At 42.7% G+C, this 21,163-nt stretch overlaps 1 protein-coding gene across 1 annotated transcript in view; it reads right to left on the bottom strand.

Moving 5' to 3' along the window:
- Positions 1–21,163, bottom strand: part of GRIP2 (glutamate receptor interacting protein 2) — a 79,822-nt gene that overhangs the window by 38,652 nt on the left and 20,007 nt on the right. The window contains exons 15-16 of the mRNA XM_060021516.1: positions 19,572–19,638; positions 19,328–19,473 (exon numbers count right to left, since the gene is read on the bottom strand). Of these exons, the coding sequence (XP_059877499.1) occupies positions 19,328–19,473; positions 19,572–19,638 (213 nt within the window). The remainder of the gene's footprint in view (positions 1–19,327; positions 19,474–19,571; positions 19,639–21,163) is intronic.

Genomic DNA, 21,163 nt, shown 5'->3' with positions numbered 1-21,163 from the left:
GGAACTTCTCTAAGTGGGAAACACAAGATAAGAAAAGGACCTACAAAAACAAACCCATAACAATTAAGAAAATGGTAATAGGAACATACATATCAATAATTACCTTAAACGTGAATGGATTAAATGCTCCAACCAAAAGACAAAGACTCGCTGAATGGATACAAAAACAAGACCCATACATATGCTGTCTACAAGAGACCCACTTCAGACCTAGGGACACATACAGACTGAAAGTGAGGGGATGGAAAAAGATACTCCATGCAAATGGAAGGCAAAAGAAAGCTGGAGTAGCAATACTCATTATCAGATAAAATAGACTTTAAAATAAAGAATGTTACAAGAGACAAGGAAAGACACTACATAATGATCAAGGGATCAATCCAAGAAGAAGATATAACAATTATAAATATATATGCACCCAACACAGGAGCACCTCAATACATAAGGCAACTGTTAACAGTTATAAAAGAGGAACGACAGTAACACAATAATAGTGGGAGACATTAACACCTCTCTTACACCAACGGACAGATCATCCAGACAAAAAATTAATAGGAAACACAAGCTTTAAATGACACAATAGACCAGATACATTTAACTGATATTTATAGAACATTCCATTCAAAAACAGCAGATTACACTTTCTTCTCAAGTGCACACAGAACATTCTCCAGGATAGATCACATCCTGGATCACAAATCAAACCTCAGTAAATTTAAGAAAATTGAAATCATATCAAGCATCTTTTCTGACCACAATGCTATGAGATTAGAAATCAATTACAGGGGAAAAAACGTAAAAAACACAGACACAAGGAGGCTAAACAATACATTACTAAATAACCAAGAGATCACTGAAGAAATCAAAAAGGAAATCAAAAAATACCTAGAGACAAATTACAACGAAAACATGACAATCCAAAACCTATGGGATGCAGCAAAAGCAGTTCTAAGAGGGACGTTTAGAGCAATACAAGCCTACCTCAAGAAACAAGAAAAATCTCAAATAAACAATCTAACCTTACACCTAAAGGAACTAGAGAAAGAACAACAAACAAAACCCAAAGTTAGCAGAAGGAAAGAAATCATAAAGATCAGAGCAGAAATAAATGAAATAAAAACAAAGAAAACAATAGCAAAAATCAATAAAACTAAAAGCTGGTTCTTTGAGAAGATAAACAAGATTGATAAACCATTAGCCAGACTCATCAAGAAAAAGAGGGAGAGGACTCATATCAATAAAAATAGAAAAGAAAAAGGAGAAGTTACAACAGACACTGCAGAAATACAAAGCATCCTAAGAGACTACTACAAGCAACTCTATGCCAATAAAATGGACAACCTGGAAGAAACGGACAAATTCTTAGAAAGGTATAACCTTCCAAGACTGAATCAGGAAGAAATAGAAAATATGAACAGACCAATCACAAGTTATGAAATTGAAACTGTGATTAAAAATCTTCCAACAAACAGAAGTCTAGGACCAGATGGCTTCACAGGTGAATTCTATCAAACATTTAGAGAAGAGCTAACACCCATCCTTCTCAAACTGTTCCAAAAAAGTGCAGAGGAAGGAACATTCCCAAACTCATTCTATGAGGCCACCATCACTCTGATACCAAAATCAGACAAAGGTACTGCAAAAAAGGAAAATTACAAACCAATATCACTAATGGATATAGATGCAAAAATCCTCAACAAAATACTAGCAAACAGAATCCAACAACACATTAAAAGGATCATACACCATGATCAAGTGGGATTTATCCCAGGGATGCAAGGATTCTTCAATATACACAAATCAATCAATGTGATACACCTTATTAACAAATTGAAGAATAAAATCCATATGATCATCTCAATACATGCAGAAAAAGTTTTGACAAAATTCAACACCCGTTTATGATAAAAACTCTCCAGAAACTGGGCATAGAAAGGCCATATACGACATAATAAAGGCCATATATGACAAACCCATAGCAAACATCATTCTCAATGGTGAAGAACTGAAAGCATTTCCTCTAAGATCAGGAATAAGACAAGGATGTCCATTCTCACCACTATTATTCAACATAGTTTTGGAAGTCCTAGCCACGGCAATCAGAGAAGAAAAAGAAATAAAAGGAATACAAAGTGGAAAAGAAGAAGTAAAACTGTCACTGTTTTCAGATGACATGACATGATACTATACACAGAGAATCCTAAAGATGCCACCAGAAAACTACTAGAGCTAATCAATGAATTTGGTAAAGTTGCAGGATACAAAGTTAATGCACAGAAATCTCTTGCATTGCTATACACTAACAATGAAAGATCAGAAAGAGAAATTAAGGAAACAATCCCATTCACCACTGCAACAAAAAGAATAAAATACCTAGGCATAAACCTACCTAAGGAGGTAAAAGACCTGTTCTCAGAAAACTATAAGATACTGATGAAAGAAATCAAAGATGACACAAACAGATGGAGAGATATACCATGTTCTTGGATTGGAAGAATCAATATTATGGAAATGACTATACTACCCAAAGCAATCTACAGATTCAATGCAACCCCTATCAAATTACCAACCTCATTTTTCACAGAAGAAGAACAAAAAATTTTACAACTTGTATGGAAACAAAAAAGACCCTGAATACCCAAAGCAATCTTGCGAAAGAAAAATGGAGCTGGAGGAATCAGGCTCCCTGACTTCAGACTATACTATAAAGCTACAGTAATCAAGACAATATGGTACTGGCACAAAAACAGAAATATAGATCAATGGAACAGGACAGAAAGCCCAGAGATAAACCCACACACCTAGGGTCAGCTAATCTATGACAAAGGAGGCAAGGATATACAATGGAGAAAAGACAGTCTCTTCAATAAGTGGTGCTGGGAAAACTGGACAGCTCCATATAAAAGAATGAAATTAGAACACTCCCTAACACCATACACAAAAATTAACTCAAAATGGATTCGAGAACTAAATGTAAGACCGGACACTATAAAACTCTTAGAGGAAGAACACTCTTTGACATAGATCACAGCAAGATCTTTTTTTTCCCCCAGTTTTAGCTGCTTTAATTGTTTAAACTCATTGTTTGGCATTCTTCTATGCTTTTTTTTTTAACATCTTTACTGGAGTATAATTGCTTTACAATAGTGTGTTAGTTTCTGCTTTATAACAAAGTGAATCAGTTATACATATACATATGTTCCCATATCTCTTCCCTCTTGTGTCTCCCTCCCTCCCACCCTCCCTACCCCACCCCTCTAGGTGGTCACAAAGCACCGAGCTGATCTCCCTGTGCTATGCGGCTGCTTCCCACTAGCTATCTATTTTACGTTTGGTAGTGTATATATGTCCATGCCTCTCTCTCACTTTATCACAGCTTACCCTTCCCCCTCCCCATATCCTCAAGTCCATTCTCTAGTAGGTCTGTGTCTTTATTCCTGTCTTACCTCTAGGTTCTTCATGACATTTTTTCCCCCTTAGATTCCATATATATGTGTTAGCATACGGTATTTGTCTTTCTCTTTCTGACTTACTTCACTCTGTATGACAGATTCTAGGTCCATCCACCTCACTACAAATAACTCAATTTCGTTTCTTTTTATGGCTGAGTAATATTCCATTGTATATATGTGCCACATCTTCTTTATCCATTCATCCGATGATGGACACTTAGGTTGTTTCCATCTCCTGGCTATTGTAAATAGAGCTGCAATGAACATTGGGATGCATATGTCTTTTTGAATTATGGTTTTCTCAGGGTATATGCCCAGTAGTGGGATTGCTGGGTCATATGGTAGCTCTATTTGTAGTTTTTTAAGGAACCTCCATACTGTTCTCCATAGTGGCTGTACCAATTCACATTCCCACCAGCAGTGCAAGAGGGTTCCCTTTTCTCCAACCCTCTCCAGCATTTATTGTTTCTAGATTTTTTGATGATGGCCATTCTGACTGGTGTGAGATGATACCTCATTATAGTTTTGATTTGCATTTCTCTAATGATTAATGATGTTGAGCATTCTTTCATGTGTTTGTTGGCAATCTGTATATCTTCTTTGGAGAAATGTCTATTTAGTTCTTCTGCCCATTTTTGGATTGGGTTGTTTGTTTTTTTGATACTGAGCTGCAGGAGCTCCTTGTAAATTTTGGAGATTAGTCCTTTGTCAGTTTCTTCATTTGCAAATATTTTCTCTCATTCTGAGGGTTGTCTTTTGGTCTTGTTTATGGTTTCCTTTGCTGTGCAAAAGCTTTGAAGTTTCATTAGGTCCCATTTGTTTATTTTTGTTTTTATTTCCATTTCTCTAGAAGGTGAGTCAAAAAGGATCTTGCTGTAATTTATGTCATAGAGTGTTCTGCCTATGTTTTCCTCTAAGAGTTTGATAGTTTCTGGCCTTACATTTAGGTCTTTAATCCATTTTGAGCTTATTTTTGTGTATGGTATTAGGGAGTGCTCTAATCTCATACTTTTACATGTACCTGTCCAGTTTTCCCAGCACCACTTATTGAAGAGGCTGTCCTTTCTCCACTGTACATTCCTGCCTCCTTTATCAAAGATACGGTAACCATATGTGCATGGTTTATCTCTGGGCTCTCTATCCTGTTCCATTGATCTATATTTCTGTTTTTGTGCCAGTACCATACCGTCTTGATTACTGTAGCTTTGTAGTATAGTCTGAAGTCAGGAAGCCTGATTCCTCCAGCTCCGTTTTTCGTTCTCAAGATCAGCAAGAACTTTTTTGATCCACCTCCTAGAGTAATGGAAATAGAAACAAAAATAAACAAATGGGACCTAATGAAACTTCAAAGCTTTTGCACAGCAAAGGAAACCATAAACAAGACCAAAAGACAACCCTCAGAATGGGAGAAAATATTTGCAAACGCATCAGCAAAGCATTAATCTCCAAAATATATAAACAGCTCATGCAGCTCAATATTAGAAAAACAAACAACCCAATCCAAAAATGGGCCAGAAATCCTAACCAGACATTTCTCCAAAGAAGACATACAGATGGCCAAGAAGCACATGAAAAGCTGCTCAGCCTCACTAATTATTAGAGAAATGCAAATCAAAACTACAATGAGGTATCACCTCACACCAGTTAGAATAGGCATCATCAGAAAATCTACAAACAACAAATGCTGGAGAGGCTGTGGAGAAAAGGGAACCCTCTTGCACTGTTGGTGGGAATGTAAATTGATACAGCCACTATGGAGAACAGTATGGAGGTTCCTTAAAAAACTAAAAATAGAATTACCTTATGACCCAGCAAACCCACTACTGGGCATATACCCAGAGAAAACCATAATTCAAAAAGACACATGCATCCCAATGTTCACTGCAGCTCTATTTACAATAGCCAGCTCATGGAAGCAACATAAATGCCCATCGATATTTAGGATATTTAGACGAATGGATAAGGAAGATGTGGCACATATACACAATGGGATATTACTCAGCCATAAAACGGAACGAAACTGGGTCATTTGTAGAGATGTGGGTGGATCTAGAGACTGTCATACAGAGTGAAGTAAGTCAGAAAGAGAAAAACAAATATCGTATATTAACTCATATATGTGGAACCTAGAAAAATGGTACAGATGAACCGGTTTGCAGGGCAGAAATACAGACACAGATGTAGGGAACAAACGTATGGACACCAAGCAGGGGAAAGTGGCGGGTGGTGGTGGTATGAATTGGGAGATTAGGATTGACATATATACACTAATATGTATAAAATAGATAACTAATAAGAACCTGCTGTATAAAAAATTAAATTCAGAAATTCCAAGAAAAAAATTCACCCATTCCCTCAACATTAATTGACCTCTTCCCACAGCCATTAATTCATCCATTCCCTCAGCCATTAATACACCTTTCCCTCATGATACTGATACACCCATCCCTCGGCCATTGTTCATTTATTTCCTCAAGAACAAATACATGCATTCACGTAGCCATAAATTCAACCATTACCTCAGCTATTAATTTATCTATTCCCACAGGCATTAATATAGCCATTTCCTTATGCCATCATCCACCCATTCCCTTGCCATTAACTCACCGATTACTTCAGCCATTAATTTACCTATACCCTCAGCCAAAGTTCACCCAATCCCTAAGCCATTAATTCACCTATTCCTTCCACCATTAATACACCGATTCCCTCAGTCTAATACACCCATTCCCTTAGTCATTAGGTCACTCATTCCCTCATGACATTTACCCCTTCCTTCAGCTCTTATACACACATTCCCTCAGCCCTTAATTCATCCATTGCCTCTCCATTAATTCACCACTCCTCTCAGCCATTAATTCATCCATTCCATCACCCATTAATATACCCGTGCTTCATGCCATTAATACACTCATTCTCCCAGCCATTAATTCATCTATTTCCTCAGCATTAATACAACCATTGTTTCCTGCCATTCATTTACCCGTTCCCTCAACCATTAATACACCCTTTCCTTCAGTCGTTATTACTCATTCCCTTAGCCACTAATACACCCATTCCATAGCCACTAATTCACTCATTCCCTTGGCCATTAATTCACCCATTTCCTCATGCCACTGATACATCCATTCCCTCATGACATTGATACACCCATCGCTCAGCCATTGTTCATTTATTCCCTCAAAAACTAATACATGCATTTCCTCAGCCTTTAATTCACCCACCACCTCAGCCCTTAATTCACTTATTCCTTCAAGCCATTACTTGAACTATTCCCTCAGCCATTAATTCAGCCATCCTCTCAGCCTTTGATACACCAATTCCATCAGCCTTTAATACACACATCCCCACACCCATTAATTCACCCATTCTCTCAGCTATTAATTCAGCCAATTCCTCAGCCATTACTTCACACATTCCCTCAGCAATAATTCACCCATTCCTTCTGCTATTAATTCACCCATTCCCTCTGCTGTTGATAAACCTCAGCCACTGACATACCTATTCCTTCATGCCATTATTCACCATTCCCTTGTCCCTAATAATGATTCCCTCAGCCAGTAATTCACCCATTCCCTCAGCCCTAATATTGACTCCCTCAGCTATTCAGCCATTTCCTCAGCCATTAATATATCCACTCCCTCAGCCATTAATATACCCATTCTCTCAGCCATTAACTCACCCATTCCCTCGGCCCTCAAGCAAGCTTTCCGCTACCTATTAATTCATCCGTTCTCTCAGCCGTTACTTCACTCACGCTCTCAGCCACAAATACACGATTTCCGTAAATCATTAATTCACCTATTCCCTCTGCCATATTTCACTCATTCTAGCCACCGTTTGTCTTTCCACTCATTCTCTAAGGCACTAATGCACCCAGTCCCTCAGGCATTAATTCACCTATTCCCCAGCCGTTAGTTCACCCATTCCATCAGCTACATTCACCCATTTCCTAAGACATTAATTCACCCATTCCCTCAGCCACTAATATACCCATTTCCTAGCCCACTAATACATCCATTCTCTCAGTCGTTAATTCAGTACTCCCTCAGCCTTTAATTAACCTATACCCTCAGGTGTTAATTCAACCATTCCCTCGGGCATTAATTCACCTATTCCCTCAGCTATTAGTTCAGCCATTTCATCAACCACATTCACCCGTTTCCTAAGACATTGGTTCACCCATTCCATTAGACTCAAATACATCCATTCACTCAGCTATTAACTCACCCTTTCCCTCCGCTATTCCCTCATCCATTAATACACCTATTCTTCAATCCATTAATATACCCATTCCCTCATGCCACTAGTTCACCCATTCCCTCATCCACTAATACAGCCATTCCCTCCACATTAATTCACCCATTCCCTCAGCTGTTATGACTCATTCCGTCAGCCACTAATTCATCCATTCTGTCCACCATTAAGTCAGCCATTTTATCACCCATTATTTCACCCATTCTTTCAGCCACTAATACATCTCTTCCGGCAGCTATTCATTCATCCATCCCCTCATCCATTAGTTTACTGATTACCGTAGGAATTAGTTCACCCATTCCCTCAGGCAATAATTCACCCATTAACTCAACTATTAATTCACCTTATCCCTCAGCCCTTAATACACCCATTCCCTGAGCCATTGATACACCTATTCCTTCATCTATAATATAGCCATTGTCTCATGCCATTAATACAACCATTCCCTCAACCACTAATACACCCATTTTCTAGGCCACTAATGCACCCATTCTTTCAACCATTAATTCACCCATTCCATCAGCCATTAATACACCAATTGTTTTATTCCTATACACCCATTCACTCAGCAGTTAGTTCACCCATATCCCCGCCATTAATTCAGCCAGTCCCTCAGCCATTATTTCATCCATTCTCAAAGCCTTTGATACACCAATTCCCTCAACCATTAATACACACATTCCCCCATCCACTAATTCACTCATTCACACCTCCATTAATTCACCCATTCCCTCAGCCATTTATTCAGTTTTCTCTCAGCCATTAAGTCAGCCAATCCTTCACCCACTAAATCTCCCATTCCTCACCATTAATTCACCCATTCTCTCCAACATTAAGCCGGCCATATTCTCATCCAGTTTCACCCATTCTTGCAGCCACTAATACACCTCCTGCAGCCATCCATTCATTCATTCCCTCAGCCATTAATTCACTAGTTAACTTAGGAATTAGTTCACTTACTACCTCAGCCATTAGTTTATCCATTCTCTCAGCTATTAGTTTACCCATCCCCTCAACCATTAATTCACCTATTCCCTGAGCCTTTAATACACCTATCCCCTTATCTACAATATACCCATTCCTTCAAGCCATTAACACACCCATTCCTTCAGCCATTAATTCATCTATTCCCTCAGCCATTAATACACTCACTTCCTCTTGGCATTAATTAATGCATACCCTCAGGCCTAACACAAACTTTCCTTCAGCTATTAATTCATCCATCCGCTCAGCCACTAACCCACCATTTCCGTAAGTCATTAATTCACCCATTTTTTTCTGCCACAAGTTCAGTCATTCTCTAAGCCACTAGTGAACCTAGTTCCTCCAAGCATTAATTCACCTATTACATCAGCCATTAGTTCACCCATTCCATAAGCTACATTCGCCCATTTCTTAAGAAATTAGTTCATCCATTCCCTCAAACAGTAATACACCCATTATTTAGGCGAATAATGCACCCATTCTCTCACCCATTAATTCAGCCAATCCCTGAGACATTCTCTCGGCCATTAATTAAACTATTTCTTCAGCCATTCCCCCATTCTCTCAGCCACAAATACACCCACATCTTCGGCCATCAATGCACCCATTTTCTCAGGTATTAATTTACCCGCTGTGTCAGTCATTAATACAGCCAATCCCTCAGCCATTATTTCAGCCATTCCCATAGCCTCGATACAGCAGTTCCCTTAACCATTAATACACACTCCTCCATCCATTAATTCACCCATACCCGTCTGTTAATTCACCCATCCCTAGCCATTAATTCACACATTTCCTCAGCCATTAATTTACCCATTCCCTCTACCATTAATTCACCCATTCTTTCCACCTTAGTTCACCCATACTGTAATCCACTAATCCACCCAGTCCTTCAGGCATTAATTCACACATTCCCTCTGCCATTAGTTCACTCATTCCCTCAACCACTAATACACCCATTTACTAGGCCTTCAATGCACCCATTCTCTCAGCACTAATTCAACCATTCTCTCGGCCATTAATTCAGCCATTCCCTTAGCCATTAATACACACATTTCTCCATTTCATTTTTTTATTTTCTTGTTTAAAAATTTTTTTTTGATGATGACCATTTTTAAGGTCTTTTTAAACTGCTCCAATATTGCTTCTGTTTTATGTTTTGGTTTTTGGCCACGAGGCATGTGGGATCTTAGCTCCCCGACCAGGTTTCAAACCCGCACCCCCTGCGTTGGAAGGTGAACTCTTAAACACTGGACTGTCAGGCAAGTCCCTCTCCATTTCACTTAAATCATACACTCCGGCACCCATTCCCTCAGCCACTCACACACCCATAACCTAGGTCACTAATGCACCCATTCCTCCAGCCATTACTTCAGCTAGTCCCTCAGCCATTAATACAGCCATTCTCTCAGCCTTTGATACACCAATTCCCTCAGCTATTAATACTGTACACACATTCCCACGTCCATTAATTCACCCATTCCCGTATCCATTAATTCACCTTTTCTCTCAGCCATTAATTCAGGCATTCTCTCAGCCATTAATTCACCCATCTCTAAGTCATTAACTCACCTATTCCCTCAGCCACTAATATACTCATTCCTTTAGTCATTACTTCACACATTCCCTCAGCCATAATTCACCTATTCCGGCAACCATTAATACACCGATTCCCTAATGCCTAATACACCCATTCTTTTGGCAATTAGTCCACCCATGGCCTCATGCCATTAATACACCCGTTCCCTGTCTCATTTATAAACCCATTTGCTCAACCATTAGTTCACTGTTACCTCAATCATTAGTTCACAGGTCCCTGAGCCATTAGTTTATCCATTGCCTCATCCCTTAATATACCCATTCCTTCAGGCACTCAATCACACTTTCCTTTAGCCACTAATCCTCAGCCATTATTTAAGCCATTCCCTCAGCCTTTGATACACCAGTTCCCTCAGGCACTAATACATACATTCCCACATCCATTAATTCACCCATTTCCTCAGCCATTAATTGAGGCAATCCCTGAGACATTAATTCAGGCATTCTCTCCACCATTAATTCAGCCAATCCCTCAGCCATTAATTCACCCATACCCTGAGTCATTAACTCACTTATTCCTTCAGCCATGAATACACTCATTCCCTCAGTCATTACTTTACACATTCACTCAGCCATTAATTCACCTCTTCCCTCTGCCATTAATACACCAATTCCCTCATGCCTAAAAAACCCATTCTCTTAGCCATTAGTTCATCCATTCCCTCATGCCATTATGGAGCCACTGCCTTGACCATTATGTAACCCATTCCCTAAGCCATTAATTCATCTATTTCCTCATGCCATTCATTTACCCATTCCCTGAGCCATAATACACAGATTCCTGCAGCCTTTAATTCACCCATTCCGTCTCCATTAATTCACCACTCCCCTCAGCCATTAGCTCATCCATTCCTGAACTCATTAATATACCCAATGCCTCAACCAATAATATACCCATTCCGGGCTTCCCTGGTGGCGCAGTGGTTAAGAATCCACCTGCCAATGCAGGGGACACAGGTTCGAGCCCTGGTCCGGGAAGATCCCACATGCCGCGGAGCAACTTAGCCCGTGCGCCACAACTACTGAGCCTGTGCTCTAGAGCCTGTATGCCACAACTACTGAAGCCCATGTGCCTAGAGCCCATGCTCCACAACAAGAGAAGCCACCGCAATGAGAAGCCCGCGCACCGCAACAAAGAGTATCTCCCGCTCACCTCAACTAGAGAAAGCCTGCGTGCAGCAACGAAGACCCAACGCAGCCAACAATAAATAAATTAAATAAATTAAAAAAAATATATATATATATATACCCATTCCATCATGCCATTAAAACACCTATTCCCTCAGCCTGTAGTTTACTCACTCCCTTAGCCCGGTAATCAACCATTCCCTCATGCCATTAATTCACCCTTTCCCTCAGCTCTAATCCAAAGATTCCCTCAGCCATTAATTCACCCATTCCCTCAGCCATTAATACACCCATTCCATCCTGCCATTTAAACACCTATTCTCTCCACCTTTAGTTCACCCCTTCCCTCAGCCTTCAATTCACCCATTCCCTCAGCCCTAATATAGATTCCGTCAGCCATTAATTCAGCCTTTCCCTAAGCCATTAACTCACCCATGCCTTCATGCCATTTATTCACCCATTCCCTAAGCCATTAATTCACCCATTCCCTCTCCATTAATTCACCACTCTTCTCAGCCATTATTTCATCCATTCCCTCAGCCATTAATACACCTTTCCCTCATGATACTGATACACCCATCCCTCGGCCATTGTTCATTTATTTCCTCAAAAACGAATACATGCATTCACGTAGCCATAAATTCAACCATTGCCTCAGCTATTAATTTATCTATTCCCACAGGCATTAATATAGCCATTTCCTTATGCCATCATCCACCCATTCCCTTGCCATTAACTCACCGATTACTTCAGCCATTAATTTACCTATACCCTCAGCCAAAGTTCACCCAATCCCTAAGCCATTAATTCACCTATTCCTTCCACCATTAATACACCGATTCCCTCAGTCTAATACACCCATTCCCTTAGTCATTAGGTCACTCATTCCCTCATGACATTTACCCCTTCCTTCAGCTCTTATACACACATTCCCTCAGCCCTTAATTCATCCATTGCCTCTCCATTAATTCACCACTCCTCTCAGCCATTAATTCATCCATTCCATCACCCATTAATATACCCGTGCTTCATGCCATTAATACACTCATTCTCCCAGCCATTAATTCATCTATTTCCTCAGCATTAATACAACCATTGTTTCCTGCCATTCATTTACCCATTCCCTCAACCATTAATACACCCTTTCCTTCAGTCGTTATTACTCATTCCCTTAGCCACTAATACACCCATTCCATAGCCACTAATTCACTCATTCCCTTGGCCATTAATTCACCCATTTCCTCATGCCACTGATACATCCATTCCCTCATGACATTGATACACCCATCGCTCAGCCATTGTTCATTTATTCCCTCAAAAACTAATACATGCATTTCCTCAGCCTTTAATTCACCCGCCACCTCAGCCCTTAATTCACTTATTCCTTCAAGCCATTACTTGAACTATTCCCTCAGCCATTAATTCAGCCATCCTCTCAGCCTTTGATACACCAATTCCATCAGCCTTTAATACACACATCCCCACACCCATTAATTCACCCATTCTCTCAGCTATTAATTCAGCCAATCCCTCAGCCATTACTTCACACATTCCCTCAGCAATAATTCACCCATTCCTTCAGCTATTAATTCACCCATTCCCTCTGCTGTTGATAAACCTCAGCCACTGACATACCTATTCCTTCATGCCATTATTCACCATTCCCTTGTCCCTAATAATGATTCCCTCAGCCAGTAATTCACCCATTCCCTCAGCCCTAATATTGACTCCCTCAGCTATTCAGCCATTTCCTCAGCCATTAATATATCCACTCCCTCAGCCATTAATATACCCATTCTCTCAGCCATTAACTCACCCATTCCCTCGGCCCTCAAGCAAGCTTTCCGCTACCTATTAATTCATCCGTTCTCTCAGCCGTTACTTCACTCACGCTCTCAGCCACAAATACACGATTTCCGTAAATCATTAATTCACCTATTCCCTCTGCCATATTTCACTCATTCTAGCCACCGTTTGTCTTTCCACTCATTCTCTAAGGCACTAATGCACCCAGTCCCTCAGGCATTAATTCACCTATTCCCCAGCCGTTAGTTCACCCATTCCATCAGCTACATTCACCCATTTCCTAAGACATTAATTCACCCATTCCCTCAGCCACTAATATACCCATTTCCTAGCCCACTAATACATCCATTCTCTCAGTCGTTAATTCAGTACTCCCTCAGCCTTTAATTAACCTATACCCTCAGGTGTTAATTCAACCATTCCCTCGGGCATTAATTCACCTATTCCCTCAGCTATTAGTTCAGCCATTTCATCAACCACATTCACCCGTTTCCTAAGACATTGGTTCACCCATTCCATTAGACTCAAATACATCCATTCACTCAGCTATTAACTCACCCTTTCCCTCCGCTATTCCCTCATCCATTAATACACCTATTCTTCAATCCATTAATATACCCATTCCCTCATGCCACTAGTTCACCCATTCCCTCATCCACTAATACAGCCATTCCCTCCACATTAATTCACCCATTCCCTCAGCTGTTATGACTCATTCCGTCAGCCACTAATTCATCCATTCTGTCCACCATTAAGTCAGCCATTTTATCACCCATTATTTCACCCATTCTTTCAGCCACTAATACATCTCTTCCGGCAGCTATTCATTCATCCATCCCCTCATCCATTAGTTTACTGATTACCGTAGGAATTAGTTCACCCATTCCCTCAGGCAATAATTCACCCATTAACTCAACTATTAATTCACCTTATCCCTCAGCCCTTAATACACCCATTCCCTGAGCCATTGATACACCTATTCCTTCATCTATAATATAGCCATTGTCTCATGCCATTAATACAACCATTCCCTCAACCACTAATACACCCATTTTCTAGGCCACTAATGCACCCATTCTTTCAACCATTAATTCACCCATTCCATCAGCCATTAATACACCAATTGTTTTATTCCTATACACCCATTCACTCAGCAGTTAGTTCACCCATATCCCCGCCATTAATTCAGCCAGTCCCTCAGCCATTATTTCATCCATTCTCAAAGCCTTTGATACACCAATTCCCTCAACCATTAATACACACATTCCCCCATCCACTAATTCACTCATTCACACCTCCGTTAATTCACCCATTCCCTCAGCCATTTATTCAGTTTTCTCTCAGCCATTAAGTCAGCCAATCCTTCACCCACTAAATCTCCCATTCCTCACCATTAATTCACCCATTCTCTCCAACATTAAGCCGGCCATATTCTCATCCAGTTTCACCCATTCTTGCAGCCACTAATACACCTCCTGCAGCCATCCATTCATTCATTCCCTCAGCCATTAATTCACTAGTTAACTTAGGAATTAGTTCACTTACTACCTCAGCCATTAGTTTATCCATTCTCTCAGCTATTAGTTTACCCATCCCCTCAACCATTAATTCACCTATTCCCTGAGCCTTTAATACACCCATTCCCTGAGCCATTAATACACCTATCCCCTTATCTACAATATACCCATTCCTTCAAGCCATTAACACACCCATTCCTTCAGCCATTAATTCATCTATTCCCTCAGCCATTAATACACTCACTTCCTCTTGGCATTAATTAATGCATACCCTCAGGCCTAACACAAACTTTCCTTCAGCTATTAATTCATCCATCCGCTCAGCCACTAACCCACCATTTCCGTAAGTCATTAATTCACCCATTTTTTTCTGCCACAAGTTCAGTCATTCTCTAAGCCACTAATGAACCTAGTTCCTCCAAGCATTAATTCACCTATTACATCAGCCATTAGTTCACCCATTCCATAAGCTACATTCGCCCATTTCTTAAGAAATTAGTTCATCCATTCCCTCAAACAGTAATACACCCATTATTTAGGCGAATAATGCACCCATTCTCTCACCCATTAATTCAGCCAATCCCTGAGACATTCTCTCGGCCATTAATTAAACTATTTCTTCAGCCATTCCCCCATTCTCTCAGCCACAAATACACCCACATCTTCGGCCATCAATGCACCCATTTTCTCAGGTATTAATTTACCCGCTGTGTCAGTCATTAATACAGCCAATCCCTCAGCCATTATTTCAGCCATTCCCATAGCCTCGATACAGCAATTCCCTTAACCATTAATACACACTCCTCCATCCATTAATTCACCCATACCCGTCTGTTAATTCACCCATCCCTAGCCATTAATTCACCCATTTCCTCAGCCATTAATTTACCCATTCCCTCTACCATTAATTCACCCATTCTTTCCACCTTAGTTCACCCATACTGTAATCCACTAATCCACCCAGTCCTTCAGGCATTAATTCACACATTCCCTCTGCCATTAGTTCACTCATTCCCTCAACCACTAATACACCCATTTACTAGGCCTTCAATGCACCCATTCTCTCAGCACTAATTCAACCATTCTCTCGGCCATTAATTCAGCCATTCCCTTAGCCATTAATACACACATTTCTCCATTTCATTTTTTTATTTTCTTGTTTAAAAATTTTTTTTTGATGATGACCATTTTTAAGGTCTTTTTAAACTGCTCCAATATTGCTTCTGTTTTATGTTTTGGTTTTTGGCCACGAGGCATGTGGGATCTTAGCTCCCCGACCAGGTTTCAAACCCGCACCCCCTGCGTTGGAAGGCGAACTCTTAAACACTGGACTGTCAGGCAAGTCCCTCTCCATTTCACTTAAATCATACACTCCGGCACCCATTCCCTCAGCCACTCACACACCCATAACCTAGGTCACTAATGCACCCATTCCTCCAGCCATTACTTCAGCTAGTCCCTCAGCCATTAATACAGCCATTCTCTCAGCCTTTGATACACCAATTCCCTCAGCTATTAATACTGTACACACATTCCCACGTCCATTAATTCACCCATTCCCGTATCCATTAATTCACCTTTTCTCTCAGCCATTAATTCAGGCATTCTCTCAGCCATTAATTCACCCATCTCTAAGTCATTAACTCACCTATTCCCTCAGCCACTAATATACTCATTCCTTTAGTCATTACTTCACACATTCCCTCAGCCATAATTCACCTATTCCGGCAACCATTAATACACCGATTCCCTAATGCCTAATACACCCATTCTTTTGGCAATTAGTCCACCCATGGCCTCATGCCATTAATACACCCGTTCCCTGTCTCATTTATAAACCCATTTGCTCAACCATTAGTTCACTGTTACCTCAATCATTAGTTCACAGGTCCCTGAGCCATTAGTTTATCCATTGCCTCATCCCTTAATATACCCATTCCTTCAGGCACTCAATCACACTTTCCTTTAGCCACTAATCCTCAGCCATTATTTAAGCCATTCCCTCAGCCTTTGATACACCAGTTCCCTCAGGCACTAATACATACATTCCCACATCCATTAATTCACCCATTTCCTCAGCCATTAATTGAGGCAATCCCTGAGACATTAATTCAGGCATTCTCTCCACCATTAATTCAGCCAATCCCTCAGCCATTAATTCACCCATACCCTGAGTCATTAACTCACTTATTCCTTCAGCCATGAATACACTCATTCCCTCAGTCATTACTTTACACATTCACTCAGCCATTAATTCACCTCTTCCCTCTGCCATTAATACACCAATTCCCTCATGCCTAAAAAACCCATTCTCTTAGCCATTAGTTCATCCATTCCCTCATGCCATTATGGAGCCACTGCCTTGACCATTATGTAACCCATTCCCTAAGCCATTAATTCATCTATTTCCTCATGCCATTCATTCACCCATTCCCTGAGCCATAATACACAGATTCCTGCAGCCTTTAATTCACCCATTCCGTCTCCATTAATTCACCACTCCCCTCAGCCATTAGCTCATCCATTCCTGAACTCATTAATATACCCAATGCCTCAACCAATAATATACCCATTCCGGGCTTCCCTGGTGGCGCAGTGGTTAAGAATCCACCTGCCAATGCAGGGGACACAGGTTCGAGCCCTGGTCCGGGAAGATCCCACATGCCGCGGAGCAACTTAGCCCGTGCGCCACAACTACTGAGCCTGTGCTCTAGAGCCTGTATGCCACAACTACTGAAGCCCATGTGCCTAGAGCCCATGCTCCACAACAAGAGAAGCCACCGCAATGAGAAGCCCGCGCATCGCAACAAAGAGTATCTCCCGCTCACCTCAACTAGAGAAAGCCTGCGTGCAGCAACGAAGACCCAACGCAGCCAACAATAAATAAATTAAAAAAATATATATATATATATACCCATTCCATCATGCCATTAAAACACCTATTCCCTCAGCCTGTAGTTTACTCATTCCCTTAGCCCGGTAATCAACCATTCCCTCATGCCATTAATTCACCCTTTCCCTCAGCTCTAATCCAAAGATTCCCTCAGCCATTAATTCACCCATTCCCTCAGCCATTAATACACCCATTCCATCCTGCCATTTAAACACCTATTCTCTCCACCTTTAGTTCACCCCTTCCCTCAGCCTTCAATTCACCCATTCCCTCAGCCCTAATATAGATTCCCTCAGCCATTAATTCAGCCTTTCCCTAAGCCATTAACTCACCCATGCCTTCATGCCATTAATTCACCCATTCCTTCATGCCATTAATACACCCATTCCCTAAGCCATTAATTCACCCATTCCCTCTCCATTAATACACCACTCTTCTCAGCCATTATTTCATCCATTCCTTCAGCCATTAATACACCCATTGTCTCAGCCATTAATACACCCGTTGCCTCCTGCCATTAATTTACCCATTCCCTCAACCATTAATGCACCCATTTTATCTACCATTAGTTCAACCATTCCCTGATGCCATTAATACACCCTTTCCATCAGCCTAATTCATGTACTCTCTCAGCCACTAATACACACATTCCCTCAGCCACTCATACACCTATTCCTCCATCCATTAATACAGCTATTCCCTGTGCCATTAATTCACCCGTTACCTCAGCCATTAATTCACCCATTCTCTCAGCCATTAATTCAGCCATTCCCTCATGCCCTTACTCCACCCTTTCCCTCAGCCATTATATCATCCATTCCTTTTGCCACTAATACACCCATTCTTTCATGCCATTAATACACCTATTTCCTCAGCCATTAGTTCAAACATTCCATCAGCCATTAATTCACCCATTCCTCCCGCATTAACACATCCATTCCCCCATGCCAGGACTTCAGATGGCACCAACTGAGGCCATCTTCTGCTTCCAGAAATGTCTCCTTCCACTCAAACAGCTATTCTAAAAAGGACAGAAATGTGGAAGCAGCATTTAATAATAAAGATTTCACACACCACACAAAATAACAAGGATATGGTGGTGATGATAATATCGACGGTAAGAAAACCCCAGATTTCCAGTTTTTCTTAAAAAAAATTTGAAAGCTGCCCACAAGTGATCCTCTTTCCCAGGGTAGGAGCTGGCAGCAGCTGCCCGTCTCAACAAGAGATTCTCTCCCCTTCCTTCTGTGTACCCAAACTGTATTGTTTTTCTTACCTTCAGCCCAATTCACTCACTCCTGTCAGCTGTCCAGCCTCAGATGTGTCTGAGTTTGCAGCCTCGGCTTACTCACAGCCACCCATGGAGCAGTACATCTCCCACCCCCACCCATTCTCCATCCCATCCAATCATTTGCCCACAGTGGCTTTGCGCAGGGCTTGTTGGATCCAAGCTGCCATCAAACTCCAGCCAACCTCGCAAGGGCCCTTGGAGAAGCCCAGACCCGGGGGTAGGGAGGAATCTGCCATCCACCCCACTGCATCCTCATTCAAGGGGTCTCCACCAGCAGCCCCTGGGTGGCACCCACCACGCTCCCTCCTTGGCCGCAGGGAGCCCCGGACTGCCAGCTGGGCACTGTCTGGTCTGCGCGGGCAGGGTCGGGGGCTGGCGGTGGAGCGGTCAGGGCCCTCACCGGAGTTGTCCTCATCCTTGCGGATCTTCAGCTTCACCAGGTCCTCACACTGGCGCAGGATTTGTACAGCGTCCTCCATGGGGCAGTTGTCCAGGCGGATGTTGTCGATGGCCAGCAGCTTGTCACCCGGCTCAAGGGTGCCCGTCCTGCAGAAGCAGGGTGAGGACAGGAAGGAACCTGGCACACGCAGGCCCCGAGCCCATCCTCGTGGGCCAGCCCCCCGCCCTGCCAGGGGCTCCCCTACCTGTGCGCCACGCTGCCTTTCTTGATGTCGGAGATGACCAGGGGCTCCCCTCGCTTCCTGCTGGCCGCTGGAGGGAAGGAGCCATGAAGCCCACCTTTGGTCACTTCAGCCTTGGGGGGCCCAGGAGCTGGGCGTAGACTTGGAGCCACGCGCCCTGCTCCCACAGCTCCCTGGCTGGCTGACTGTGGGCAAATCAGCTCCTCTCTCTGTGCCTCAATTTCCCCTCTGTAAAATGGGGATGAGGCCACAGAGTTCACGGGGACATCAGAGATTAACTAGACAAAGTGCGACAACACCTCCCACGCTCAGCCCATCTCCCAGCAAACGGAGCTCCCTGAGGGGCTGTGTCTAGCTGGTGTCTGTGTCCCCAGCACCTGGCACAGGGCCAGGTCCCAGAACTAGGTGACTTCAACAATTGAGTTCTTCCTTCCCCTGCTGCAGGGAATGCTGGCTGCCACAGCTCACAGCAGGATCCTGCTGGGGAATGGCTTTTGGCTGAGGGAGCAGCCTCACCCAATAAAATGCCTGCACCCAATGACTGGTTCACGTAGTGGTGCCAAGGCAAGGCTCCCAGCCTCGGCTCAGGACAACTCCCGTGGCCTCCCCAGCAAAGAGCTCCCCGTGGGATTGGCCGAGCCCTCTACTGGGACTACATCGCAGCACAGCTCCTCCCTTTGCCTGGTCCTGAGGCCTCCTCCGCCCACAGGTGTTGACCCTGAGAGCCCTCCTCAATAAGGTCCCTGCAGGTAATTCCTAGCGTGAAAAGCTGTTTCCCAGGGAGCACGATCTAAGACAATGGGTGGCTGAGTTTTCCTGCAGAAAGAATCCATTTGGGCTAATGGGTTTTTCCATGAGTGACCAGGTGTAAGGCGGTCCTTCTAGCCCATGCAGCACCTTTGCAAATGAGACAAAGGTGCCCTTTCTAATTAGTCTGTTGAGAAAATGTTAGAAAACTGTAAGTGTACCTTGAATGGGCACCTTGTGTCCTGTACAACCTGGGCAACTGCACCTGGTTGCCCTGCCCAGTGGTTCCTGGGCTGGAAGAAGCTTCTCCCCCTCGATTGCTTAAACTCCCACCACCACTGACTGCAGGGTCCAGGGCAGGAAGGAGCTGCGGCAGCAGCCCTTCTGGACAGTTACCCCTCCGGGGCATGACGAGGAGATGGCAGGAGATGAAATCAGAGGACTTCGGCTTTTCCTGAGTGAGATGCAGGCTGGGGAGGGCTCTGACTGTTCCCATGCTTATGTATTCTACCTTTCTCTTTCCATTCTGCAGTCCCTCACTTTCATTCCTTTGACAAACATGAATTAAGCACCTACTGTGTTCTAGGCCTTTTCTGGGCCCTGGGAACACAGAGGCAAACAGAAAACTAAACCTGGCCTGTATGTCTGGCGCCTTACAAACCACTTCACTACCCCCGGAGACTAAAAAGGCCAGGAGATTCCCATTGTGCAGAATGGGAAACCGAGGCCTTGAGAAGCCTTGCCTAAGGACACACAACCGGGCACTGCGGTGGAGGGAAGCCACGTCAGACAGCCCTCCCTCCCACCCAGAGCCTTCCCGCCCGGCCAGGTGCTGGGCGTTTTCTCGG

The sequence above is a fragment of the Delphinus delphis genome, chromosome 10 (genome assembly GCF_949987515.2).
Source record: "Delphinus delphis chromosome 10, mDelDel1.2, whole genome shotgun sequence".
In the NCBI taxonomy this organism is placed as follows: Eukaryota; Metazoa; Chordata; class Mammalia; order Artiodactyla; family Delphinidae; genus Delphinus; species Delphinus delphis.
Note: the sequence above shows the minus strand (reverse complement) of the source record. Positions and strands in the feature narration are given on the sequence as shown.